Source organism: Cinclus cinclus, chromosome Z (genome assembly GCF_963662255.1).
Source record: "Cinclus cinclus chromosome Z, bCinCin1.1, whole genome shotgun sequence".
Lineage (NCBI taxonomy): Eukaryota > Metazoa > Chordata > Aves > Passeriformes > Cinclidae > Cinclus > Cinclus cinclus.
Genome location: NC_085084.1, coordinates 72,037,857 through 72,063,672, shown reverse-complemented (window position 1 = coordinate 72,063,672; position 25,816 = coordinate 72,037,857). Strand labels below are relative to the sequence as shown.

Genomic DNA, 25,816 nt, shown 5'->3' with positions numbered 1-25,816 from the left:
CGGGAGCCGTAGTTCATCCCGGTTCAGGGCGGAAGGGACAGCCGGGAGCCGTAGTTCATCCCGGTTCAGGGCGGCAGGGACCGCCGGGAGCCGTAGTTCATCCCGGTTCAGGGCGGCGGGGACAGCCGGGAGCCGTAGTTCATCCCGGTTCAGGGCGGCGGGGACAGCCGGGAGCCGTAGTTCATCCCGGTTCAGGGCGGCGGGGACAGCCGGGAGCCGTAGTTCATCCCGGTTCAGGGCGGCGGGGACAGCCGGGAGCCGTAGTTCGCCGCTTGCGTGCCGTGGGGTGCCCGGCGGGCCCCCGGTCCTGGGCGGGCTGAGGGCAGCGGTGGAGCGGGGTCGGAGGGGACAGAGCAGCCGGCCCTGGCAGTGCCACCGCCCGAGGTGCTCGAGTGTCACACAGAGACAGGGACGTGTCCCCCATGTACGGACTGCGCCCTGGGACAGCAGCTCCCACCACGGGAGCCCCATAGGGAGAAGCGACCCAGGCTCGCAAGGACGGGTTTTTTACTCTGAACGGGGGGAAAAAAATAAAAAATAATAATAATTAAAAAAAAGACAACCAAACAAAAAACCCCAAACCAAACATAAAGCCTCTGCAAAAAAAAAAAAAAGAAGGCAGGGTTTAAAACTGCACGGCGACAGGGTTTAAAGCTGCTCCTACTTTCAGGGAGCAGCACCGAGAGAAGATTCTGCCCCATCCGTGGTGCAAGGGGAAGGCTGAGTGAAGATGCGAGAGAAGGCGCGCCACCACAGTGGTGCAAAAGACATGGTCAGGCTTTGTTCCGTCTCAAATTCCTTCTCCTTTTCTGCAGCAAGAGTTTACAGGATGGAGGGGGAAAGGGTCAGTCGTATCAGGCGAGCACAGTTGGTGCACCAGCCTGTCCAGCTGAGAAATCTGCTGGAATTTTTGTCATGTTGCTGCTTTCTCTGTAATTGTAATAGCTGCTGATTGTAAAACTAGTGTCACAGTTATTGTCCACTTACACATAGCACTAGAAAACAGCAAGCACACGTTTTCAAACAAGATAGTTCAGTATTTCACGTTTACTTAATTTTTAGTTTTGAAAGTTTAAAAAGTTGTACAGTTAGAAACAAGCATTTTTGCCATTCAGCTTTGTCAAAAGAAATTAACAGGAAGTAGGCACATCTTTGTTAAAGAACAGGACTTCATATCTTACAACGGTAATCAACTGGTAAAATAAACTTTAGCTCAACGTTTGTATTAAACACTCTTAACAAGACAAACAAGAAAGGTTTTTTTTTTCTTCATATTGCACCACCAAGATTAATTTTTTATCCATTACCTAATGAGTTACATTGCACATGGACAGCCCAGGTTCATCCATGTTACTGAAAAAATTACAATACAAAGACAAGGTAACTCATTGTACTCCAACAGGAGTAAGCTTGGGAATACAGAGTAACACACTTTACCAGTTTGTGTATCTGCATAAGCTGCTTACAACTCCAGCAGCTCTCTTAGTGAAGTTCCATGTCACAGCCTATTGGCAGCTTCTAGTGCAATGCTAAAGGTCTGCAAGATCACTAGGAACACGTGAAGAAAGCAATTTCAACAGCAAGACAGGAAAGTCACAAAAGCATAGGAAAGTCACACAACAGGCAACTGGGTTCAACTCTGTTGTTAGTGCCTACCCCTCCCCCTCCCTAAAAAAAAAAAAAAAATCTCAATTCAATCAGAAAACCTTTGGCCATCAAAATTATCTACCATAAAAATGTACTTTTATTTACAACTACATATATTGTACACCTCTACCAGAAATTTGCTTTAACCTCCTGATACCAAAACTAAGGACAAAGCAGGGCTGTCTTAAAAGCACAAGAGGGCTGAAAAGGTATATAAAATTAAGAACTATTTTGCATCTTTCCACCTTGCATGTGTTGTCAGCATTACAAGGAGGAGATAGCATTTATAAATAGTTTAATATATGCAAGTGATCCCAAACCAATTCCAGATGAGGAATTACTACAATTTAAAAAACTGTGCGTTTGTAGTGTTTATACAAGTGCAATACTTAATAATTCCAAGATAAAGGGTAATGAAAAATGAACACATTGATTTATTCTGTACATTGGAACCTAATTCTTCCAAGATTAAAGACAGACTTTTTTGTAGGATTTGCAGCTGATCCCACATGTTGGCATCCTAAAGTTTGGGGTTTCAATTTCCAATACTAACTTCCACTTTGGAAAATCTTCCACTCTAAGGTACAGTTATACAGCTAATGTCCCTACACAGACCATCTGTAACACATGAGGATAAAGAAATGAAGTTGCAACTTGTACCCACATGTTAGACAGGTCTCACAATCACCCAGTTGAGAACACAGTTACATCTTATGTTTCTTCACATTCTGTGCATGTGAACTTCTGGGCTGCAGCCAGCTGGCCAGGGTTTAAACTGCTTTAGTAACTGTAGCTAACAGCTTCCCGTGGATAAAATCTCAGCCATTGGCAAAAATCTCCATCCATGTGAACACTCCAGGCTCCACTGTTCATAGTAATGGCTGGAGTTCCAGCCTCTGCCTGGGGAAGCAACCTTTGAAACTATGTAGGTCATGACGATTATTTTGAAGTAAGCACTTAGTCTTGAATGAAAAATAAGTTTTTTATGACTACATTTATGTCTAAGTGCCAGATGAAAATGGAACCATGGCTAACTATACCCAATATAAAGAGACTAAAGGTTTTCATGCAAGTACTACCTGTGATTATAACATATGAAGTTCAAGACTTTTCCTGAAAGGCTGCAAAAACCATAAATGCAAAAGGACTTTTGTTATGGGTAACTGCAATCTACTGTTAAAACTCTAGCACTCGAGTTGTCATGATCAGTTTTCAACACTCAACTGAAAAGTTAAGACTCTTTAATTCAGTTACATTAAATAGCAAAGCTTTCTATAATGGTCACGCAGGAAAAACTAGAAACCTGTGTATGCAGTTTTCACTTCAAGCTGAATACTATATCCTTAGTTAACAGGGTGACCAGCTGTTAAAAGTATTAACATGAATGTTAACAACCTGCGAATTTCAGGTTCTGGAACAGCATGAAACAGCCCTCAGGCTCTGCTCTTAACTACAGGGAATGTTTCTAAGGAAAAGGATTCTCGGCCTAAAGTAGCAGTGGGGAGCTACCATATTAAGCTAACATGCACAGACAAGGAGCTTCCTCACAGTTTCTCCACAAAGCAACATTTTGGTTTAGCCCATGGGATGCCATGCCTTCTCAGCATTAAGTCTCCTGCCATTGTTATGAACTCTATTGTTCTACTCACTGCCCACAGAATTTTCACCCTCAGTTCATTACAGAGCACCTACACAAATTTCCAACTGGCTGGATTTGAATGCATTTAGTAACTTGATAAAACTAGTACATTGTAACGCATCAAAGCATTATTTATTATTTTCTGTCAAATAAGGGGGAAGAAACATAGCAGTTTTAACACATTACTGTTAGGAGATGTTGATCATTCTCAGTCACAACAGTAGAGGGTGACCAACAAGTCACACTGAGATCACTGAACTAGTATGTGTATGTTAACTTACAGTGCATCAGATATATGTATAACCAGAGAAAAAAAAACAAGGAGGTCCATCTAGCTTAAATGTTATAGGCAGCCTATTTTGCACTCAAGGCAAAACGTTACAAAGGGCACTATCCAAAGGGCATGTTATTTCCTGTACCTGTGTTATGCTATTGGAGAGCAGGCAATCAGAATTCACTCTAGCTTCAAAATAATATATGATAACTGCCCATAATAATTTTAATCCCCGTGCAAATTGCATTATGTGGCTAGCTTTTTCAGCGCCTTAGTTAATTTCACTTGATTATAACTGGAAGCATCTGACTATGATTTAGGCATGCTTATTGCTATAAAAGAAATAAGCCCATCTTCAAAATTACTGTGCAAGTAGTTTAATAAGATTAGCACACATCTCAAAAAATTCTATTGTATGACTCCCTGGTCTTGGAGTTACATCAGCTGTGGAAGAGTCAAGCGAAGAGTTCACTGATGAGGTAAGGGATGTATCTGCAGATTTTCCTTGAGCATCAGCATCTGAATCTTTTTGACAAGATCTGTAGTTGCTCACAGAACCTGATCTCTGTGGAGTTGCAGTCCCAGACTTCGTTTCAGTAATTTCATCTGGGAAGAAGGGAAGAAAGGAAGAAAACTGGCTATCAGTATCAAATCAGTTCTAGGAAGAGCAGGTATCTTCCCCTTCTCACACTTCTAAATCTCATATTTTAAAACCTTGATTAATAATGAAACAGCTTTTCTAAACTTTATTCAATACAAAATTAAAGCTTGTATACATATCAGCACAACAGCAAGTGTTCTTACGCTAATTCTTTCTGTACTCTGAACTGTACTCCAGAACTTTTTACATCTAGTTCAGATCAATACTCTTATATACTATATATAGAAAAAATATTAATAGTTGTATTTTTCATTAACTGATTTCAGCAGCTAATTGTTCAATTTAGGTTATACAAAACAAAACCAGGTCAGCATCATAAGATTAACTTCAACAGCAGTTTGCAGATGTTTTTTCCTGTCATCTACTTTATTTTTATTCTATTTTTGTTCTCTTTTGGGTATTTATATATTATTTGTATTTTATGATAATTCATTAGCATATTATACTTATTAGCATCTGCATTCATTTTTTCTTCTCTTTTGAAAGTTTTTTCACCATAGAATGTTGCATGTTTGGGCTGCAGCAACTTACGTTTACCTTCAGTATGAGAAAATAGTTTCATTTAATAGTATTGTTCTGCTGAAGTATCTCTATTCTTATTTTAAATACTGAAATTTAACTTAGTTCTAAGCTGGCTCAGGAGAAATGAGTGAAAAGGCAATCTCTACTATTTACACAAAGCTACTTGAATTTAGAAATTGTTAAGAGGAACAGAACAGAACCATGCTGGAGAGAGGGAATATCAAATCAGTTTAACTACTGGAAGAGATACAACAAATCTGCACCCTTGGGTTGTATTTCCTCAAAATACAATATTGTAACAGGCTCCCTCCCCCAGCTGCACAGCTCTACACAGTAAAAAAATAAAATTTCCTTTTTTTCTATGCAATGTTTTCTGGGCATGTCATCTACACTATTAATTGTAGGTAATTTTCTTTCAGTTTACTATGTCCATAAACAAGCATTGTGTTCAGTCTCTTATTAGCTCCTCTGTTCACTTCATCAGGCTTTGTATACTGTATTACTGTCACTCCATAACATATATTTTTTGTATATATATACATAGATATTTATATTTGTATATTTTACAGGTTAAACTATATGCTTTCAAGATTTTAGTTCCCGTGAGCATTAAATTCCTACCTCAAATTTTAGCTACTAGTAGAACTAGTGAGTTAACTTTGCCTTTCAGCTGATACCTCAGTGCAAAGGGGAAGAAAATTGGAAGGGCAAAAGAGAGAAAACTAATGGGTAGAAATAAACAGTTTTAAGTCAGGGAGGGGAGGAAGTGATGCAAAGGCAACCACTCATTATCTCCAAAGCAAACTGACGCCCAACCAGTCTCAAGGTTACCTTCCCCAAAACCCCTTTTTCTGCTAGGCATAACATAATACAGCATTGAACATGCCTTTGTTCAACCTGGCTCAGCTCCGCAGAACTGTTGCTCCCCTCTCAACATGGCAGTGTGGAAAAAGTTGGATACTATGCCAAGGCTGCATTTTGTGTTATCAATACTGCTTTACTCACAAGTCCAAAACAGCACCATGTAGGCTGCTAGGAAGAAAATTAACTCCATCTCAGTCAGATCCAATACAGCAAGGTACAGTCCAAGTCAAATTTAAATGCCTAGATGTCATGCTTTATCTTCTCTAGAAAACACTGTTCCCATAATTACTTCAGATCTAAATTAATGTTTAAATTTGGGGTGAGGCTCTAAAGACAGCCTAAGTTGGTTCCAATCTCACTTCCATCAGTCCTGTCCCCTTTTGCACTACTGGTATTAGTTCTGATGCAGACACAAAACAGAGGTCCTCAGAAGATGACATGGCAAAAAAGCAATTATTTAAGGGGTACAGCAGCTAAGCATGGATCACAGGAACACTAGTCCAGGAAGAAATAAGAAAACACTAATACAGGTTAGATTGATTTAAAATAAAAAGGGCAAAACTTACTTCACATCTAAATAAGTAAATAAAGACACATTTAAATAGAATAATTTCCTATACAATTCAATTAACTTAAGTAACTCTTCACATACCATCAATGCTACGGAAATCCAGTAAGTAAGTTCTGCTGTCCACCTGATACAACTGGAGACTCATTTTAGAATATGCACTTGTTACTGGATTCTTCCTCCGAACACGCAGATAATATGGATTTACAACCTAGTATGAAAGAGATTTGAGTCAGTTAACCAGAACTGCTTGAAAAATCACTGCACTGTTTTTGTCCTTTCAACTCACTAGCATTTAACAAGTGATTTCAGATTTCATTATCTGTTGGATTTGAGAGTTGTTGGGGAGCAGAAGGGTTTAGCCAAGAGAAATATATTTGTGTAGCCCCAAGGGAAAACTTTAGCACGATTTTTTTCCTGTCAGCATGTACATTTTCCCCCCAAAACCCTTCTGGCACAGCAAATGTGGACAGGACAGGCACATGAGATTAATGCCAGAACATGAAAACAGTTTCAGATATCTTGGCTATGTAGCTAAACAGCTCAAACCGAAGTGCATTGTTGTTTGCTGTAAAGGTCTTCTATTTTGTTACCTTCCATTCATAATCCAGTTGTTTAATTGCTCGACAAACTTCAGCCATGATATCATTTGGTCGACTCTGACTCCGGATTCCCAAGTGCCACTTAGCCCGTCTTACACCTTGGTGTTTTGACTTCTGTGGATTCAGCTCATCAAGGGTGTGTCGAGGACGTGGTGCTTCAGCTACTAAAAATGGCACACGTTCAGGGTGAGGGCGAGACAGGTGGTGATCATCCAGAAAAGAATCTGGAGGACTTGTCGCCAAGTAGAAGTCTTTGGCCTCGTTCATTATTCTTCTGTTATCTATGATGAGGTGGTAAGCAACAGCTAGAGGGTCCTGATGATTTCGACTGTACAGACAACTTAGCACTTCCTCTTCAGTGCATTCAAACTTCTCACATACTTCTTTTAAGGCTTCATCATCAATCATGGTAGAGCTATATGATGGATCTTCAGGAAACAAGTATTTTGGAAGATCCTGCTTAAACCATTCATGTTCCCTAGATTTAAAAATAAAAATTTCTGAGCATATACAAGTAAAGAAAATTTTAACAGGAAATTCCTTAAAAATATAAAATTAGTTTTAGTCTGTGCTGGAAGAAAGAATAATGGTTGCCAGTCCAAGACCCCTTTTAGCACAGACAATAAAACAGTCCATAAAGTAATCACTGCCTGCACAAGATTTTACTAAACATTTTCCAGAAAACTGGAAAAAAAGCTCTCACTATCTTACAAATTGTTTAGGAATCAGGTGGTTACTTTCTCATTTATTATTTCAGTCCCTTCCTCCTCCTGTTCTTGTGACTGTTCTACTGCAGAAAGGGCTGATCCTTCTGATTCCCCTTCCTGCTCCCTCCTAGAAGCTTCTTCATTCCTGACCAAATAAGATTAAAAATAAACAACCAAAGCAAAAGTAGTTATAGGAGCAAGTGATATAGTTGAAAGCTGGGTTTTTGGCTTAGCTACAGTGCCTGTTGACATTTTCAGACCCAAAAATCCCCTCTTGTCCTTGAGGATGCTGATTAGTATTGAGCATTGTTCTATAGGATCAGGCCAGGTCCCAGCACAGTGTTAAAAGCCAGGCCTCCTTGCATCAGCATCTTTCTTTCAAGCATTCTATCATTTCATGAAAAAATGCCATTTCTTTCATGTCCTACCTGCACATTTTCTCCCACTTGCATTACCACCCATAACCACACTGCTGTAAGGCCTGGGAGATGTTCCAAAAGAGGTTGTTAATCTTCCAAAAAGCCTAAACTATGCACCTAAGAAATACCAGTAGAAATATTCTGACTGCCCAAGGATGTTCAAGATACTGAAGTTATAGCAATGAGGGAAAAAACATCAGAGAAGAATGTAGTGAAGGTGCCTTTCTGTATTTGCTCCACAGGAAAAAAAAAATCTTGGACAAAGACGTGTAATTGTTAATTGTCTTCCTGAGATGGTACCCTAACAACAGTAACAGCTTCAGTATAGAACCCAAATAGCAGATTAAGCTCAAAGCCACTGTTCTAATAAAAAAAAAGTCACTAACGACTACAAAGCACAGCAATTTGCAAAACACAACCCAAATCTTCAATACATATAGCAAAAAAATGGAACATAGGAGAGATCAGATAAATCAATATGCTGACCAACAACCCTTATACAGATAGAATTTATAATTATCTAATGTGCTCTGTTCAAACCTGTTATTATCTCAACACCTTCAAGCTCCACATTGGGTGTCAAAAAGGACTGCTATGATTTAACCCCAGCCAGCAGCTAAGCACCACACTTGCCACTTGCAAATAATTGCTTGTTCCTATCCAGTGAGAAGAAGGGCAGAATCAGAAGTGCAAAAGTGCAAAAAAACTTGGAGGTTGAGATAAAAACAATTTAGTAACTAGAAATCTCTTTTAAAAATCTAAGATCAAAATCTCAAGAGAGGTGACAAGGAAACCCAAGAAGGACAAGTAATGCAGATAAAAACAACTGCTCATCATGAAATGTCTTATGACCAGCCTTCCTCTTATTTTTATTGCAGAGTGTGGTATACAAGTATGCCTGTATGCAAGTATGGTACTGCAGGCATGTGGTATGGAATATGCGTGTAGCTAGCAGGGGTCAGCTGCTCCAGCAGTGTCCCCTCACAATTCTTGCACCCCCCAAGTCTGCTCTGTTCAGACAGTGTAAGAAGCAGAACAGACTTTGGCTCTGTGCAAGCCCTGCTCAGCAGTAACTACAACACCCACCTGTTCTCAAGACTACTTTCAATATAAATTCAAAACACAGTTACTGTGAAAAAATTCAACTCTATTCCAGCCCAAACCAGCACAGTGCACTAAGCTCTAATCAGTGTGATCCTGGAGAAAAATATAGTTTAATCAGAAAAACAGTTAATTTGGAAACAGAAAAGAGTTTTCCCATACCACAACAAAGGCTCACCCATAGCTGGGATGACTGAACCCACAGGAATATTGTCACTGTTCATGGCACCAGGCCTTTCCCCTTGCATGCACATACATGCAGCCCGTACAAGAATTAAGGTATTCAATTAAACTCAGTTTGTCCTTTAAACTGTGACACATCGTATGGATAATAGACCAGAGCTGTTTCAGATTGAAATTACATTCATGTTCCATAACCAACATTGGTGAACATCTGTGTCACACCACTTTTTTCCACACACTATTTAACACAACTGAGGTAAGTTCCCAATCTCTCAAGTTCTACAACACTTAGTTCTCACAGTGCTTTCATCTCTGAAAGGAAGTACTTCCCATTGCAGTAAAGTAGTAAGGGATAAATGTGCCACATTTTTGTTCCACTGAGAAAATGAACATTGCTTATTTCCTAACTTCTGACCCCAAAAGGAGCAGCATTTTCACTGTGGTAGCAACATTCTCTCCCTAGAGTTTCTTGCAAAGAAAATTAAGCTGCTGCATAAAGTACATTTCTCTCAGCTACCTTTTTTTGAATTTGATCCAGTGCACGTTTATCAACAAAATCTACTTCTCCAGAATCATCTCCTGGAATCTGGAGCCCATGATGCCTCTTTCCCCACAAACTTTAACTTATCAGTGCTTGGTGATTACGATTCATATACAAAAATTCATACCAGTGCTTTGAAGCTAGAAATTGCTGCCTTATATATGGAATACTCACAGTCTTAATAAATGACTTTTCGGAGCCTGAAGAAATATAAATAAAAGCAGTAGTTATCAGATTAAAGAGCTTCCTCAGACATTTGCAGTAGAGAGCACTGGTTCCTCACAGCAAAGAATTTTCTTCCCCCAGAGAAGTCCATCTAGCGTAATTTTTTCAAATCATTATGCAAGTACAGTTTTACTACGGTAATCTTGAACCTAAAGTGTCTCAGAATTTCCACATATAATATAAATAATATGTTTTACTACGATCTCCAATAGATACTTCATTGTCCACTACAGATCAGCACAATCAGAGCTAAAACCAAGCCATCAGAAGCTGAATTTTTCCTGTCAGTCTAGAAAACAAAGACAAGCTGTATGAATAACTTCTTTGTTCTGCATATTTATGCTACTCTAATTCCAGCATCTTGTGATCAGACATCAGCAAGTGTTTTACCTAATGTCTCTGATTGTTGCTCTCTTCATTGGATCCACTTGCAGCATGTGCTTCAAAAGACTAATTACAGATGGGTTCAGGTACTGAGGGGTATAAAAGATACCATCACATATCTTCTTAAAAAGGGTTGGCACGTGATCATCATCAAATGGAAGCGTTCCACATAACAAAGCATAGAGAATAACCCCACTGCTCCAAATATCTACTTCTGGACCTGCATACAACCTGTGGAAAAAAAACCCACAAAACTACTAGTGGTTTGTGTCTAGTACACTTAAATATGTTTTCTCTCATTTTTCATTGTATCACAGTGATTAAAAGCATATGAACTCAAGACAAATGATTTTGCAAGCACTATACCATTTCAATTCTATGCCATGCCTCCCTTGAACTTCAATACTCTTCCCTTTCTAATATATAACAGGGCACAAGTACAGTTTTTTCCTCTCTAATGTGTAACAATAATCCACAGTACAATTTCACATAATGGCAAACTGAAAGAAACATGCATCTACTACTAAGAAAGCCCATGTTATATAGCGTTATTGGTGTTTTAGAGGAATCTGTGCCTCCAATCAACAAGAGGCATTATTAGGGTAGGTAGCTGAAAGCAGACTAGACAGTCATTTTACAAAAAGTGAAGTTACCTCCAAAATAAGTATCGACTCTGCAGCAGATATTTCACTGCTACTCAATTTCACAGCAGACTCTACCCGTAACTGTGCACCTCAGCTTCCAAGATCTGAGCTATACATGAGATTTTTAAAGTAATTTAGGCAGAGTGTACACAATGGATTTGGGGTACTAGACATCACCTCTACCTTACAGGAACTGTTCAAAGCTAGTTCACAGAAGCTTTAAGCGTTTTTAAAATTATCAATACAATTAACAGCTCTCAGTTTCTCAGCATCAAGCTTGGCAACTGAATTAGTTTTGTACCCTTTAGAATCAAGCAGCAACATGACTGAAGTACATGCATACATGTATCCAACATAAAAGAAACTACCTTCCAGAAATTACTTCTGGTGCAGCATAGTTAGGGGAACCACAGCTTGTTCTTAAAAATTCTCCATCTGACATCATATTTGATAGACCTGAAAGTGTATAAGAGTAACTACTAAAAATTCAGGGAGCAAAATTATTTCACACTGCATATACCACCTAGAACAAAGCACTAGTGATTCAAGTTAGAGAATTAATACATTAATTCCAGTTAAGAAATAATACTGTACAGAATTATGGACTTTTTATATGAGCTTGCCACATAATCTTCCATTTATTTTACCAAAAATCTGAGTAACATCAATCCATTACTGCCCACAGCCTAGAGATATTTGAGAACATATTCATTCCTAGACTAGAACTAGATAGTTAAATGTGGATGACACAGGCATGACAGAGAAGAAAGTTGCTCTAAGGGAGATGAAGCAGTATAGCAAGATGGGATTTTGGTCATTAACAAGAAAGTACTAAAAACCTCATTTTCTCCTAAAATGCCAAAGTGGGAAATGCTACCACAGAATTCCCTAAAATTCTGTTAAGAGGTTACACAGAAGGGAACTGAGGACTAAACATAACTCTACCACAATTTACAACCCTACACTGTGTACCTGGTTCCTGCATCACTGCAGTTTAGTAGTTTGCTTTTCAGACACTCTGTAAGCAACAGAAGTGTGCTTTAGAACTAGGCCACCTGCATTCACCAGCACTCAGTATAGTCTAGCAGCTGTAGAAAATTTCTTCTTGTTTCCGCAGTGATGCTGCATGATCAAGACTACCATAAGCCAAAGAACTCCAAGGAGGAATCATGCCCTTTTATGGGTCAGCAGGGAATGTGGAGGGGGAAGAGTACAGCTTTCATATTCTAACATACAAAAGCTTTTATTAAGCTCTTGTTTAATACATCCTCCATGATTAACTGAGTGCTATGGTTTTGCTGATGCTAAGTTACTGTACTTCATTTCTTCACCATGCGAGCCATTTCACCCAAATAATTTTCTTCACATGAGAAACCAATATGATTCCCACACAGCTGAACACCTTACTTTTAAAGCATACTTAGAATAGTCAGCATTACCTAACACCATTCATTGGAGACTTAGATAAACAGGTATTATCCACTATATCTACAAGAGATCTGCCATGACACAGCAGTGTCATGGATACCTTACTATGCTTATCTGGTGAAGTTTCCTGACTCAGATGGTTCCATGAACTAGCTTCAAGGCTTCTCTGCAGCTGCATCATGAACAGCTGGCATAAACAAAACAGGAGGACTAGTGTATTTTTATAGCACTATTTTTTATAGTATCTTCTTAATGATGATGAATTGCCCCTGTACTGTTCTTCCAAGAGAGCTAAGCATCAATATTTTACTAATGGTGAAACAGAAAAGGAGTGAGTTTTGAAGACGAAAGATCAGAAACTAAGTCTACTTAGCATTTTAGAGAAAATATTGTTAAGTGAAACCAAACTAACCAGTTCACTGTTTCAGCCATTCACAGAAAATACCTCAAAAGAAAGCAAGAAAGCTTGAGATGAAAACAAGTTCAATAACTGTGCAAAAACATTATTTTGCTTTGTATCTATTTTCTTCATGTTCTCCTGTTGTATCCCACCACCAGGATATTAAAGTATACATGCTTTATTTAATATTTCTATTCTATCTTTAATATATCTATTTAATTACTTCTATTATTATTAACAGGATCTAACACTAGAACTGCAATCAGATAGAAAAATAAAGCAATACTTACCAAAGTCAGCTATCTTTGCATTCATGTGTGCATCAAGAAGCACATTTTCAGGCTTCAGATCTCTATGTACTACCATGTGCCTGTGACAGTAATCCACACCAGAAAGGATTTGCTGAAACAGACGTCTACTTTCTTTCTCATCAAGCTAAAACAGACAAAGATTTTAAATAATTAAGAGACAGTGAAAGCTAATTTGTTTTTCATTTTTACTAGCCAAAGAAAACTTTCCCATGACCTAAACTTATCAATTATAATTTGGTATTTTATACAGCAGATTTTCAGAACTTTTAGCAAGCAGCTTCATATCTTGCATGATTTTTGTTTGAACCACAGCTCTAAAGTGAAGCAAACAAAACATACTCACTTACTCAGAAAGTCACTGAAAGTTCTTAATCGCACTTTTGAAATTGGGTTTGGCAGATGTTACATACTCATGAAGTAGAAACATTAGCACTCAAACATTTAACTTTGGTTAACTGGAATTATTAACAAACTTTGATGTTTAACCACAGTGCAAGACTTAAGGTGGTAAAAGCTGCTGAAATGCAGCACAGAAATTATAAATTTCAGCTGCTATTTATGCTATCAGCAGCTAGTCCCAAACAGCAGACTTAGGTAGGCATCTCCTGCAAAGACCCATAATCCACATCATCTTGTCCCAGCAACTGATGCATCCTACATATCTAAACAGTCTGTAAAAAGTGACCTCAGATCTTTCTTTTCAGTTCTAATAGAATACAGCAATAAGAGCACAACAGTAGCTTTCTGATAATAGGATATACTAAAGAAACAGTTTTCAGCTACTTCAACTGGGTACACATTCATCTGGTTTATTCCCAGCCATTGCAAATTAACAGAACAGTAGAAAGGAAGAATGCTATGATGAAGTCACACATCAAGATATGAAATGTGTTAACATAAAACCATTTGTACGTCCAGAAAAAAACACAGTCATAAAATATATTCTGATAGCAGTGAAATAAAAACTGAATACAAGAAAACGCATCCACATTTAACCAAGGCGTAACCATCTTATCTGCTTCCTTACCAGCCTTTAGTTCCCAGGCACAGAGCCATGGATGATGACTCTGTCATGGCATATGGAACTGCAAAAGCAGCCAGAGCAGCATCTTTAACACCAAACAGCTACAAGTCCTAAATGGGAATGAAACCCATGACTTCCCTGTGGCCACAGACACCTCCACCATCCTCTGCTTCCTCTGAGGACTAAATGACTTGTGTTCATCCCTATGATTTTCAGGGCTAGACTGTGGTTGTTATATGGATACAGCAAAATACACATTAAGATTTGACCAGATCTACAGAGGGTCTAGGTGAACAGATATCCCAAGTTAGGCTGTGTGAAAATTCTGTACTACACTACTTATAAATTATAGTATGCTCATTGTGCTCATAGAAATCCTGTGATGCTCTAATCATCAATTCTGTGCTACACTAATCATAGTATTCTTTTGAGAAAAGAAAACTTTTAATTGTATGATTTTGACAAAGATATCCAAAAGTCTGTCCCCGCAGTGTAGGGTTACACTGGAATGTTCCAAATACAGTAACAGAATGTAAGCCACTAATTTGCAGAGCTGGACTACTTCTTACCCTTCCATTTTTACAGATATAATCAAACAGTTCTCCTCCTGAAACGTATTCCATCACCATGAAAATGTCAGTGGGTGTACTGATGACCTGGTACCTGATAAGAGAAGGTATCTATTAGTCTACACACTCAGTAAAACACTAGTTGCATTTAGTTAAAACCAAAGTCAAACAAATAATCAGATAAAAATATACTTTAAAATAGTCATTAATAAATCTGCAGCTACTGGAATTACAATATGCTTCAGAAGCTTTTTACTCTCCTTTCACTGTGTGATGCCACTGTTGCAAAGGCTAGCAGGAAATATGTAATCAGGAGTATCAGCCCTTGTTCTTTCAGAGTCACAAGTGATTTCTATGACCATTTACAGTGCTGCCTCATCAACAGCTTGATGCAGTGAAAAAGGACTCTGCTAGTATTGCAAAAAATACACACTTTTCAGCATTAACACACAAAAAATTCACTTGTCATAAACAAAAAAATGTACTTTGAGACTATGAAAAAATTCCTCTTAATAATGATGAATATTAGTATTTAAGAGTACTGATGTCTGATTATTATATTTTTACCATTCTACTTCAATTATATTTTAAAAACATAGCTTTCAAGTAAGTTTAAGGACAAAATCAGAATTCAGGAGATTTTGATTTTTCTACATATCCTTACCTAAAAATTGTTTAATTTGTTCCCTTTAGGAGCATTCCACATGCAAAAGGAAAAATTTTCACTGATTCCCTGAGAAAGAAACTCATCTGAAATCAGCTAAACTGTAACTGTCTTCAGTTTAGCAACACTACAAGCACACATTCCTCTTTCATTCTGGTATGTCACTAGGTGCACTGACACTTCCTATTCTGTTATGGCTATAGGTATGCCCTTTGGACTCATTCATAGATTAACTGAAAGCACCAGCTATTTCGCTGACAAATCAGCTCAACAGTCTTCTGAAAACTAGCCCACTGAAGAAGTGGATGAGTTGACTTTACACAATGTAATTTAGCATCAGTGTAACAGCTGTTGCTGAATTAAATGGAGTGCAGGGACATGGCATCTGCCAGTGGCAGTGGGGTCTTTAAACAAGATTCTACCAATAAAAAAACACCCACATCATGACTAACAGTGGAAGTCACTCATACTCTGGAAGTGCAGATTATCTTAACAGGAAATTAGAGTCAAAGAAAATCAATGTTACTTATAATTTATTACCACAGATGGGACATGAGGGGTCTACTCTTGGACACGCTGCACTCTGAAATCCACTGATGAACTAATGATCAGCTAAGAGATGCAATCAGGCACATTTTAAATACCACATTTAGACAAAGGGTAGCCACTACACTGAAGGTTTCTGAAGTAGCAATTACATTTATCAAACTTTACACCCTTAATTCAGAAAAATATTGCAGAGCACCACCTACATGGAAAAAACATGTATCACTGACCAGTACATCACTAAAAACATTTTGAGAAGATACTATAAACTTACTACAGAAATGACCTTTACACTCCTGATCTTAGTAACTCATTTTCCAAGCAGGAAAAAAACAAGGTCAAACATAAACAGAAGAAGAAAATTTAAGTAGCCACTAAACTCAGAGATGACTTACCAGAAATATGTCATGATACTACCTTTCATACACCTGTCCAAAGAATTTCTAAGCAAAGATCTAATGGAAATTCTCCAGCAAAGATCAGCTTTGTGAAAACACATTACAGAGGGCACAGCTGCATACTTTGAAGCTGGTTACTTTTCTGACAAGATACCATTTGTAGTATTGCCCTTTAAATGTATTACAGATCAGTGAGAGAAAAGAGATTACTGGCTAAGTAAGTTTGATTACAGTAAGCAAAACTTACAGCTTAATTATATGAGGATGCCTGAAGAGTTTGAGGTTCTGAATCTCCCTGCGGATTTTGCCTACAACATCAAGGCTGCGAATCTTCTGTCTATTCAGGATCTTCACAGCAACTTTATGCCCAGTTAACTCATGTTTTCCAACTGCAAGAAACAAGGAATTTATTAGTCAAGGTTTTATACTACTCAGTTAAGACATTATTTCTCCTTTTTGAATGTAGCCAAGTTAAGACACTAGCATTCTACCTATCCCCATTATCTTTGGAGAAGTTGAAAACCAGATGGTATGGAGTTTCTTCAGCACTACTCAAATTTCTCCCAAAACTCTATAATTAAAAATGTATACATGTAAGAAATTCCTTGAACCTAGCCAGCAGAACTCTTGTGCCATAGCTTTTTTTGCAATATAGGTTTAAAAAATAATAATAGAAATAAAATTTTAAAAAAACCATATCCCCAGACTTTGCCATCCTTGCTAATTAGAGAGCACTTTCTCTCCCTATGTAAGTCACTCCAAGCTTTTGGCTTACTTGACAACCCATTCAAACATGTTTTCCTGTATGTCTTCTACTTCATCTGCAAGGATCACTCCTATTGCTCCCTCAAGAAGCCTGCTTCAGCAATTGCTCTGAAGTACCAGTATAAGTACCTCACCAGTTTACTTATAAAAATGTATCTGTCCTTGAAGGAGTCTGACAGCTCCACAGTCTATGTAGTTAACACCAGAGCTTTATTCTATTTAAGTAAGTGGCAAATGCGACAAAAATTACACAAAAATAGGACAGAAACAACAAAAAACAACACAAAAATGCAACCTAATGCATTCCTAGAAGTGGAGAAGAAACTAAGGACAGTTTCACTGTTCTTTAAACAGGGGAACTAAGTGTAAACTATTTCAGTCAGTTACATCTCTCAAAGTCCTTAACTACACAAGTGCTATTAGGAGTAGTCACAGCAAAGTCCATCAGAATATTTTTCCAAAACCCAAAACGCAGATGCAAGTATCTGCATGGCTGTCAGATGCAGTGATTATAATAATACCATTAATTTGCCTCCCTGATTCCTACCTTCCAAAGGTAAGCCAGATTCTTCAGACACCCACAAGGCTTATCCTTGTCTACACGAATAGGCATTTGTAACAGAAGTGTGTTGAACACAAAACTCATTTGGGTGCCTACCCTCAACAGAAAATTTAAATAGGCTCTGGGTTTTAAGTTTTGTTTAAATATATCCATGAGAAGTTGTGATTAAACAGCAGTGATCCATAAAAATCTTCCTGTGTTCAACAGATAATCTGGATAGAATACACAAACATCCATCAATCTGTAAATCTCATTCCAGCACAAAAAGACCTTCCTGCTGCCTTTTGCCTCTAAACTGAGCTAAAAAACAATGCAAGTGAGAAGTTCTTAGCAGAGAGACAGAAAATAATGATAAGCACCTGCGTGCTTAATTTTATAAGAAGACATCCACCTATAAAATTAAGTAGACTGAATTCCTGTAGGGAACTAAACAGTGGATTACCCAAGATCCAGAACCATCACAATGCTGCACTGAGAAATGTCTAGTACCTGAAAACACAGAAGAGCTCTGACTAGGATGAAAAGATACACCCACATTCAAGAGGAGCCATTACCTAACAATGGCCACAGTAAACTAAGTGCTGGGCTGGCATATTTGCACTACTGAGGAATGCAGGACAAAGCTGGAATCCATAGTAAGTTCCAGAAAGACCACAAAGCAGTGACAGGTGAGTGCCTAGAAATGTATGAGAATTTGCTTTGAACCAGACCTACAATTAAAGCAATCACTGTCCCTTTATTTTCTTCGAAAGTGACTGAAGTTTTAAAGGAAGCAAACAAATTATATCACCTATGTTCAAACCCCCAGGAATAAAAAAAAAAAATCATTAAAATTAGAAAAGCAACTATTCTGATTGTGAAGTCTTTACCCGTCCATATTGGGAACTAATGTACACCAGCAGCATTCGGGGGAAAAAAAAACAAAACACACACACAAAAAACCCCCCCTTTAATCAGTAAGTTAAAATATAACCTTTTTTTGGTAGTAAGGAAAATACTTCTTAAAAACCAAGCAAGAGCCTTTTGGTCAAACACACGAATCTGGATCCTCTTTTGCTGTACAAAGTATATTTAAGAAGATGTTTAACACAGTAAATAACATACATATTTGACCAAGTCTACAGCTTAGAATATAAATGCACAGTTCTGATATGCACTGGATTATAAAGTCTCATATTTAAACTGCTTTGTTTCATTTCTGATTTGTCAGCCTACCTTAGACTGGAATTCCATTAGCACTCAGAAGAACATTAGAAAGTAATTCATTAGCTACAATCTATGTTCACTATGCAAGGCACATAAGAAAAGAGCTTTCAAAACAAGTTTTTCACTCAAAGTAATTAAACAATAACATTTACAGTTGACTGAAACCAATTGCAGCAGTCACAGCTTTCAACACTGTGAGCCTCAAGCCTTAATTTTATTCACTGACTGGGAGAAAACAAGATTTTCTGCTTCTTCAACACTGCCAGTTCTGAATAAATTATTATAATGAAAACATAGACTGGTTCAGTGCCAATTCAAAAAGATCCCAAAAAGCCTATACTCTTGCTTAAGACATTTCAAATTAAATTATCTTTTTCTCTTTTCTTCAGTAATGTTTACCTTCCTTGAATTCAATTTGAAATTATAATAAATCTAGCCTTTTAAGATACAAGTAGCCTTTCCTGGATACAGTTCAAGGTATCTGTTACCAGTAAAACAGCAGATACCAAATGGTAACAGACTGCTGATACTTTTGAATTCAGCATTAGGACAGAAGTGAAAGCGCCACCCCAGAGATAATATCACCTAGAAATATAAGCAGACAGTGTTACCTTCCTGAAAGCTACTTTGCATTACCACTTGATGGAAGTTTTACCTATAAAAGGGAGCACATCCTAATCCTCAACCAGCTATCAGTCCTTCAAAATAATCTCTGGGGAAGAAAAATAAAACATATATAGGAATATACTAGGTCTGTTAAATTATTTTCTTTTTTTTTTTTTTTTAATCATCCCTGTATTTATTTTTTTTTTCCTGATAATACTAATTGCCTTCAGGCTTCAGTGTGGCTTTGCACAGCACCAAGATTTTCATGACAGTGAGAGTCTCAAAGCAGTGGTGACTTATTTTTAACTGCAGAAGTGCAGGAGGGAAAGCCTCTATCTTGTTCAACAGTTCTTCAATTGGAAATAAACTGTTTATGAGGCCATGCAGACCAAATACAACACATTCATGAAATACAAGTATCAGTCACTAAGCTTCTAGAGGGAGAAAAAAAAAATCTGAAGGTTATGTCGTATTTAATGAAACAATTCACAGCAGGCCAAAAAGCCAATCCAAAGCTCAGGGGGAAGCAGTCTTTAAGAGTATGAGCTAAACGAATATTTCCACTAACATGGGAAAAATCCCTGAGCCACAATAGTTCATTCTGTACAAAGCCATCTTTCTGCACAACCTTAGGTACCATACTGATTGGTGCTGTTCATTTCCAGGTCACTTATGGCCTTGACCCAGACCACTTGGTTTGCAGTCTATACAGAAGAGTGTCAATACATCTCAAGAGCTGGAACAATTATTGTATGTTTAGAGCCTTAAGTAATGTCCCTCACGTTCTCAGTATGGACCACTGGAAGCCCGAGTAATCTTCCTTTTCTGAAAGATAACTTCAAAAAAAGTATCTTGATATTAAAGTTCACATCTAGTTTCATCAGAAAACATCATCAGTGCTTAAAAAAAATTGATGTACATAGGGATAGCTGTTTTACACTGAATCCTAGTGAAGTCTGAACCATGTGTCTCATACAATTGGTTTAGATTCAGTATTCTTCCACCTCAGCTCTTCACTTCAATGGCATTTTAGCTTTGCCTAGATGCTGGCTAAGAACAGCCATCTCTGCAACTGTCCATCTGAGGCACAGTCAGGTGAATCAAGTCACTCAGAATTAATTGAGAGTGGCACAGCCAGGTGAAAATTATAAACTGGACAGAATCACACCAGTGACAGCTACCAGCAGCCTGAATTCATATGACAGCGCGAGCAGGAGACCTTTCACAATTACCAAATAAAACACTGATTTTCCAGTTCAATTTTTTCAGGCTGCCACCACTATTAGAATAAAACATTCACTTTCAAAAAGGCATATGCCTGACTCCCTACATTACATGAGCTCAGTGTAAATCCTAACTGAATTTTAAGAAGTGAACACATGTTTTTCACTTTATGTCAATTGATGAAATTGTATCACTAGAGAAGGAAATGATGGAAACAGGAAAACAACTGCAGATCTGGTATTAAATGAAGAATATGTGTGCTCAAGAGGAAAACCAGTGCATCATACATACGTTCTTCATTAAGCACAGCTGAAGCAAGACAAAAGTAACACAGCACATCATACAGGAACAAGAAAAGCAGCAGCCCAACAGTGCTCTCCTAAATTTAGGATCATCCTGGAACATTGATGGAATGCCAGTCTTAGTCTTCTACAGTGTGCTTGGTAAAAAAAAAAAATCACAAAACAAACATATCTTTGACCCCTCCCCTCAACTATGTAGTCTCTCCATGAGGAAACAGCTGAATGCTTGCCTCCTGCATCACTTTTTTTCCTCTCTTTATTCAAGGAAGTATTAACTCCCACAGGAAAGAACGGTACCCCAGTGCCAGATGGGGGAGTCACTGCTCCCAAATGGCTGGGGCTGTCCCTTTATAAGTTTCCCTTGAATAACAGAGTCAAAGGGCTCTGCTCTCAAAGTGTTTTTAAATGCTTTCCTAGAGCAAAATATCATCCTATTTCCTATACGTTACTAATTTTTTCAGAACATGTCAACAGTTAAAGGAGTGTGTGCAGAGCACATACAATCTATACTGGGGGAAAAAAGCTGGGTTTTATTATGCACCTCGTAAGTTAACAAACAAAAAACAAACAAACAAAACGCACCAAACAAACAACCTAGCTCTACTCATTTGAGAAAGGATATTTTTTATTTGTTTGCCCCAATATTTGAAGTTCTCATAAACAACACAGCAGGAACAGTGTGAACTAATACACAGTCCTGCCATCTGTCGTGAATGGCACCATGGGGAAGTTTAACTTCTATCTTATTTCTACTAGCCATCAAATAAGCAGTATGGCATCCATAGCCCTACACTGCAATTTTTTTAAACCTGAGATGGAAAAAAAAAAAAAAAATTTTAGCCACTGGTCAAGCAGCTTAAACATGAAGCTTTTCAGTATCTGCACATCAGCCGTGTTACCAACTGATGCAACAATCCCAGACCCATTTTTTTCACGCGTATTTCTCTGCAGAGAGAGAAATCTTGGCTTCCTTACAAGGGCATCAAGAGTTCGTACTTGAACAGCAAAATGCAACACAAGAAGCCCGAGGACTTACGACTCGCTACTTCCGCCACATGCCCAGTGCTGTTCCAAACAAACGCAGCACTCAACTCCCAGCGGTTATTTCCTCAAGCACGGATGAGGAAGCTGCTCCTGCCCCCGCCGGCGCTTCCCGCCGCGGGACCGCCGAGTCCCACCCCGGCACCTCAGCCCGCGCAAGCCGCGCTCCGAGCGGCGCTGCCGCCACCGGGGCCCTGCTGACGGGCTGCCGACCGCCCCACGGCTCCGCTCCCGCCGCTCACCCTTGACTTTCCCGAAGGTGCCGACGCCCAGCGTGTCCCCCAGGATGTAGTGGCCGATCTTCACCCGCCCGTGCTCGGGCTTCTGTTTATCCGCCACCGCCGCCATCTTGAGGCAAGGGCCGAGCCTGCGCATAGCGCCCGCCCGCGCCGGGCCAGAGCGGCGGCGGGGTGGAGCAACCACAGAGCGCCCGCCCGCACCCGAACCCGGAAGCGAACGGCGCGCCGACCACCCGCCCGCCCCGCCCCAGGACGAACCATTGCGGCTGTCGGGGGAGGCCGGGCCGGCCCACGGGCGCGCGGGGGAGAGCGGGTCCGCTGGGATGCCGAGAGGGGAGATGGCGGCGCCCTTGCAGTGGGGCCGCCCTCATAAAACAAACCGCCGGAGTCTGTGTGTTCCAATAACCCTGTAAATTAAATCCGTTTGTTCGCCTCCGTTCCTCTTCCCACGTCCAGACCCCATTATGCGAAGACGAAGAAAAGCAGGATATATCTCAACGCCACGATCTTGTGAGATGTTACATAGTGATTCGTGTCATTATGGAAATACACCATGGGATCAATATAAACAAGAACACTGAACTCAGTGTAAAGCATGGACATGAGAGACAGGAAAATATAATTATTTCATTTATTTAAATCACTTTGCTGTGAATTGTTGGGGTCTTTTTGTTTGTTTTTATGTACTTACTATTATTTTGCCATTATAATTATTAATTATATCCACTTTTGATGTGTAAGGAAAGCGCGGGCTTCTGCGAACAGAAACAGACTTGTTGCTGCTGTTCGGTGCTTGCTAGGAGTGTAACCTGAGAATATGTTCGACCCTTGTCCAGTCCTGGTGAGGCTTGTAGCCACTGCTGCTGGAGTGCTAGCCAACATGTTGGGGCCTGCTCGGGCTGGTACCCCAGCACAGTGGGCATGACAGGGCCCAGCAAGAAACTGCCTGTAAAAGGGGCAGGGACCAGGGGTAGGACGGACGTGTTGGGGGAGCACGGACTCCCCACGTCCCCAGGGCTGCTTGCCTGTTCCTTATCAACAAATTAATAAATTGCCTTATTGATTGACCTACCTAATTGTGGTGAGTAAATTTACAACAATCTCTTAACTACCCTGACCTCTGGCTTGCCTTGCCAGCCCCTCATGCCGCTCATTCACATTGCATGTAAGTCACTAACCTGCCTTCCATTCCATGCATTGTATATTTTCTATACACTGAAGGCCACATTTCTTTAATTGTTGACTATAACTGGATTCATTTAATTGCATTCCAACTCCGCATTGAAAGAAACACATAAACCTGGAGAATGAGTGACTATTGGATGAGCATTTTCAAATGGAGAGATCATCAACTCAAGAGGAAGGTTATGGGCAACTCCCATGCCTTCACTTCCTTTCCCTGGTACTCCAGACTAAGTGAATGATTCAATCTAAAATGGTTTCTTTTGCGCACCCTACACACAGCCCCCGAATATGTTTGGAAATAAGTAAATACATCAGACAACAAGAAATGGGCAATTTTATTCTAGTAATGGTCCTAAATCCAATTCAGAGAGCCTTCAATATTATTTACATTATAGTCATTAATTTGCCAGTTGGAATACAGAAATTCTGATCTATGCAAAAATTATATATTTTAAGAAATTCCTCTATGCTAATGCATAAAAAAATCATAGGGAAGTAACTGTGAGGGAAGTTTCCACTCAAGGGAGAAATCTTCACACACTCACTCTGGAAAGAGAAGGGATGTGTCAGGAGTGTCTCCATTAAAAAGTGGGACTGAGGTCTTATAGTATATAAACCACATATATAAAGTGATTTTCAGCCAAATGTTTCTAGGTCGCCTGTGTCAGCTCAGCAGCCTTTAGCTTAGCAGCTTTACTTAAGTTATCAGCATTATCATTTGGGGGTTCCTTTCTCAGGAACTTTGCCACATCCTCATCTGTGCCAATTTCTGGCAGAAAACACTGCTTTTCATATCCTCAGGATGTTTAACTTTGAATAGTTGAGTCAGGCTGGTCTCAGCATTCTTCAACACCAAAAGCAGCATGGCATCCCTCCTCCATCCACGTCTGATAACTTTTGCTAACAAAACAAAGTTTGAGCAGTTTTATCCCACTTAGAGCATCCTGCTATGCTACATTAGTAACATTACACTACACTGTAATAATTGCACAAGCTTTGAAGTGTAATCATAAAAATTATTAGGCCTGGTGTTAGATCTTTGGCTCTAAAAATATTGTACATCACACGTGGGAAACACACACAAATCAGAATATACAAACTACCATAGTACATGATCTGAGATTTTGGCAGAAGGTATTTATTGTCATGCTATCAAATTTCAAGGTATGATTGGATAGAAGTCTAGCATCAGGAGAGGAAAACTTGGTAAGTTCTCTTCTGTGATGCAAAAAGCATTACTTTAACTTTTTGGAAACATTCTTTGTAGCACGAGGAGAGAATTATGTGTTCAGCATCACACTGGGGGGAAAAAAAGAATGGATTAAGCAAGTCGTAGCTAGCTGAAGAGGGAAAAATTATTTGGGATGCCTGCAGAGCTCATTAGTGTCTTGCTACCAAATGATTACAAGCTATTTTTGGCTTTAACTCAAGGTGGTGTCCTGATCATGACAACACAATGAAAATTCAAATAGTTCTATAGGTCTATACCAGAAAATTTTATTATTTCATTAATTACTAAGTAATCTCTTAGATACCAGAACATTTCAGAAAATGAAAATAAATGAGCTGTTAAAGTCAGATGGGAATTAGACTATGGAAGCCATTCATTACTTTTATATTTTCAGCCAAAAGTGAGTATTACCAAAATATTTTGTCAATTTGTATAACAAATTTTATGCTTACATCACTGCATTCAGTCTTACTCAGTTCTTTGTCACACCTTGAGCATTAAGTCACTTTAAAAAAAAAGAAAAAAAACATGAAATCTACAATAGGTAAAGCCTCCCAGGCTGACTCAAATCAAGCATAATCTAGTCCAAGCCTTACAGTAAGATCACAATGGATGAAGAGTTTAATATTTGATGCTTATGTAAAACACATATGAACCTACACGGCTACTTGAATTTTAGTGTGTAAGGTAATGATAAACACTTTACAATACTAATCAGCAGCACTGCTTCCTCCCTCTTCTTTTGCATGTAAGAGTCATATTAGCAGACTGAGTTTCTTTGGCCAACAGTGCAACTTTGAGTAATGTATTGTGATGGTGTGGAGTGCAGGTTGCCCTCTTAGAATAGCTGTAGGAACAAAACATACCAGAAGAATTCCTCCATGAGTCTTTTAAGTCAACTTTCTTTCTGATAACCTCTCCATTACACTATTTATCTTGAAAACCCTGTCCAGTACCTTAAAACCACATTTTCTGTTTGTTTATTCACTGGGCATACCTCTATTTTTAAGAGAATTCTAAAACAAAAAATTAACTCAAAGCTGACTTAATGATTTCTGTCAATTATCTCTATAATCTTATTTTGAGACAGAAAATTGCTGTTGAATTCCCCTTGCACAGTTTATTTCTTTTAAA

General features: G+C 38.9%; 1 protein-coding gene across 3 annotated transcripts; it reads right to left on the bottom strand.

Annotated features, from left to right (window-relative positions):
- Positions 1 to 1,045: 1,045 nt before the first annotated feature.
- PRKAA1 (protein kinase AMP-activated catalytic subunit alpha 1) lies at positions 1,046 to 22,417 on the bottom strand. Of its 3 annotated transcripts, none has more exons than XM_062513161.1 (9): positions 22,270 to 22,417; positions 16,569 to 16,710; positions 14,714 to 14,807; positions 13,100 to 13,244; positions 11,350 to 11,437; positions 10,344 to 10,568; positions 6,769 to 7,255; positions 6,260 to 6,386; positions 1,046 to 4,166 (listed from the first exon to the last, which is right to left on the bottom strand). In XM_062513161.1, the coding sequence occupies exons 1-9, from the start codon at positions 22,400 to 22,402 to the stop codon at positions 3,922 to 3,924; spliced, it is 1,686 nt and encodes a 561-aa protein (XP_062369145.1). In that variant the 5' UTR covers positions 22,403 to 22,417; the 3' UTR covers positions 1,046 to 3,921. The 3 variants fall into 3 exon arrangements, with proteins under 3 accessions (XP_062369145.1, XP_062369144.1, XP_062369146.1); XM_062513160.1 differs by having other exon boundaries at positions 14,672 to 14,807; positions 22,270 to 22,402; XM_062513162.1 differs by lacking the exon at positions 22,270 to 22,417 and adding an exon at positions 22,023 to 22,052.
- Positions 22,418 to 25,816: the final 3,399 nt, after the last annotated feature.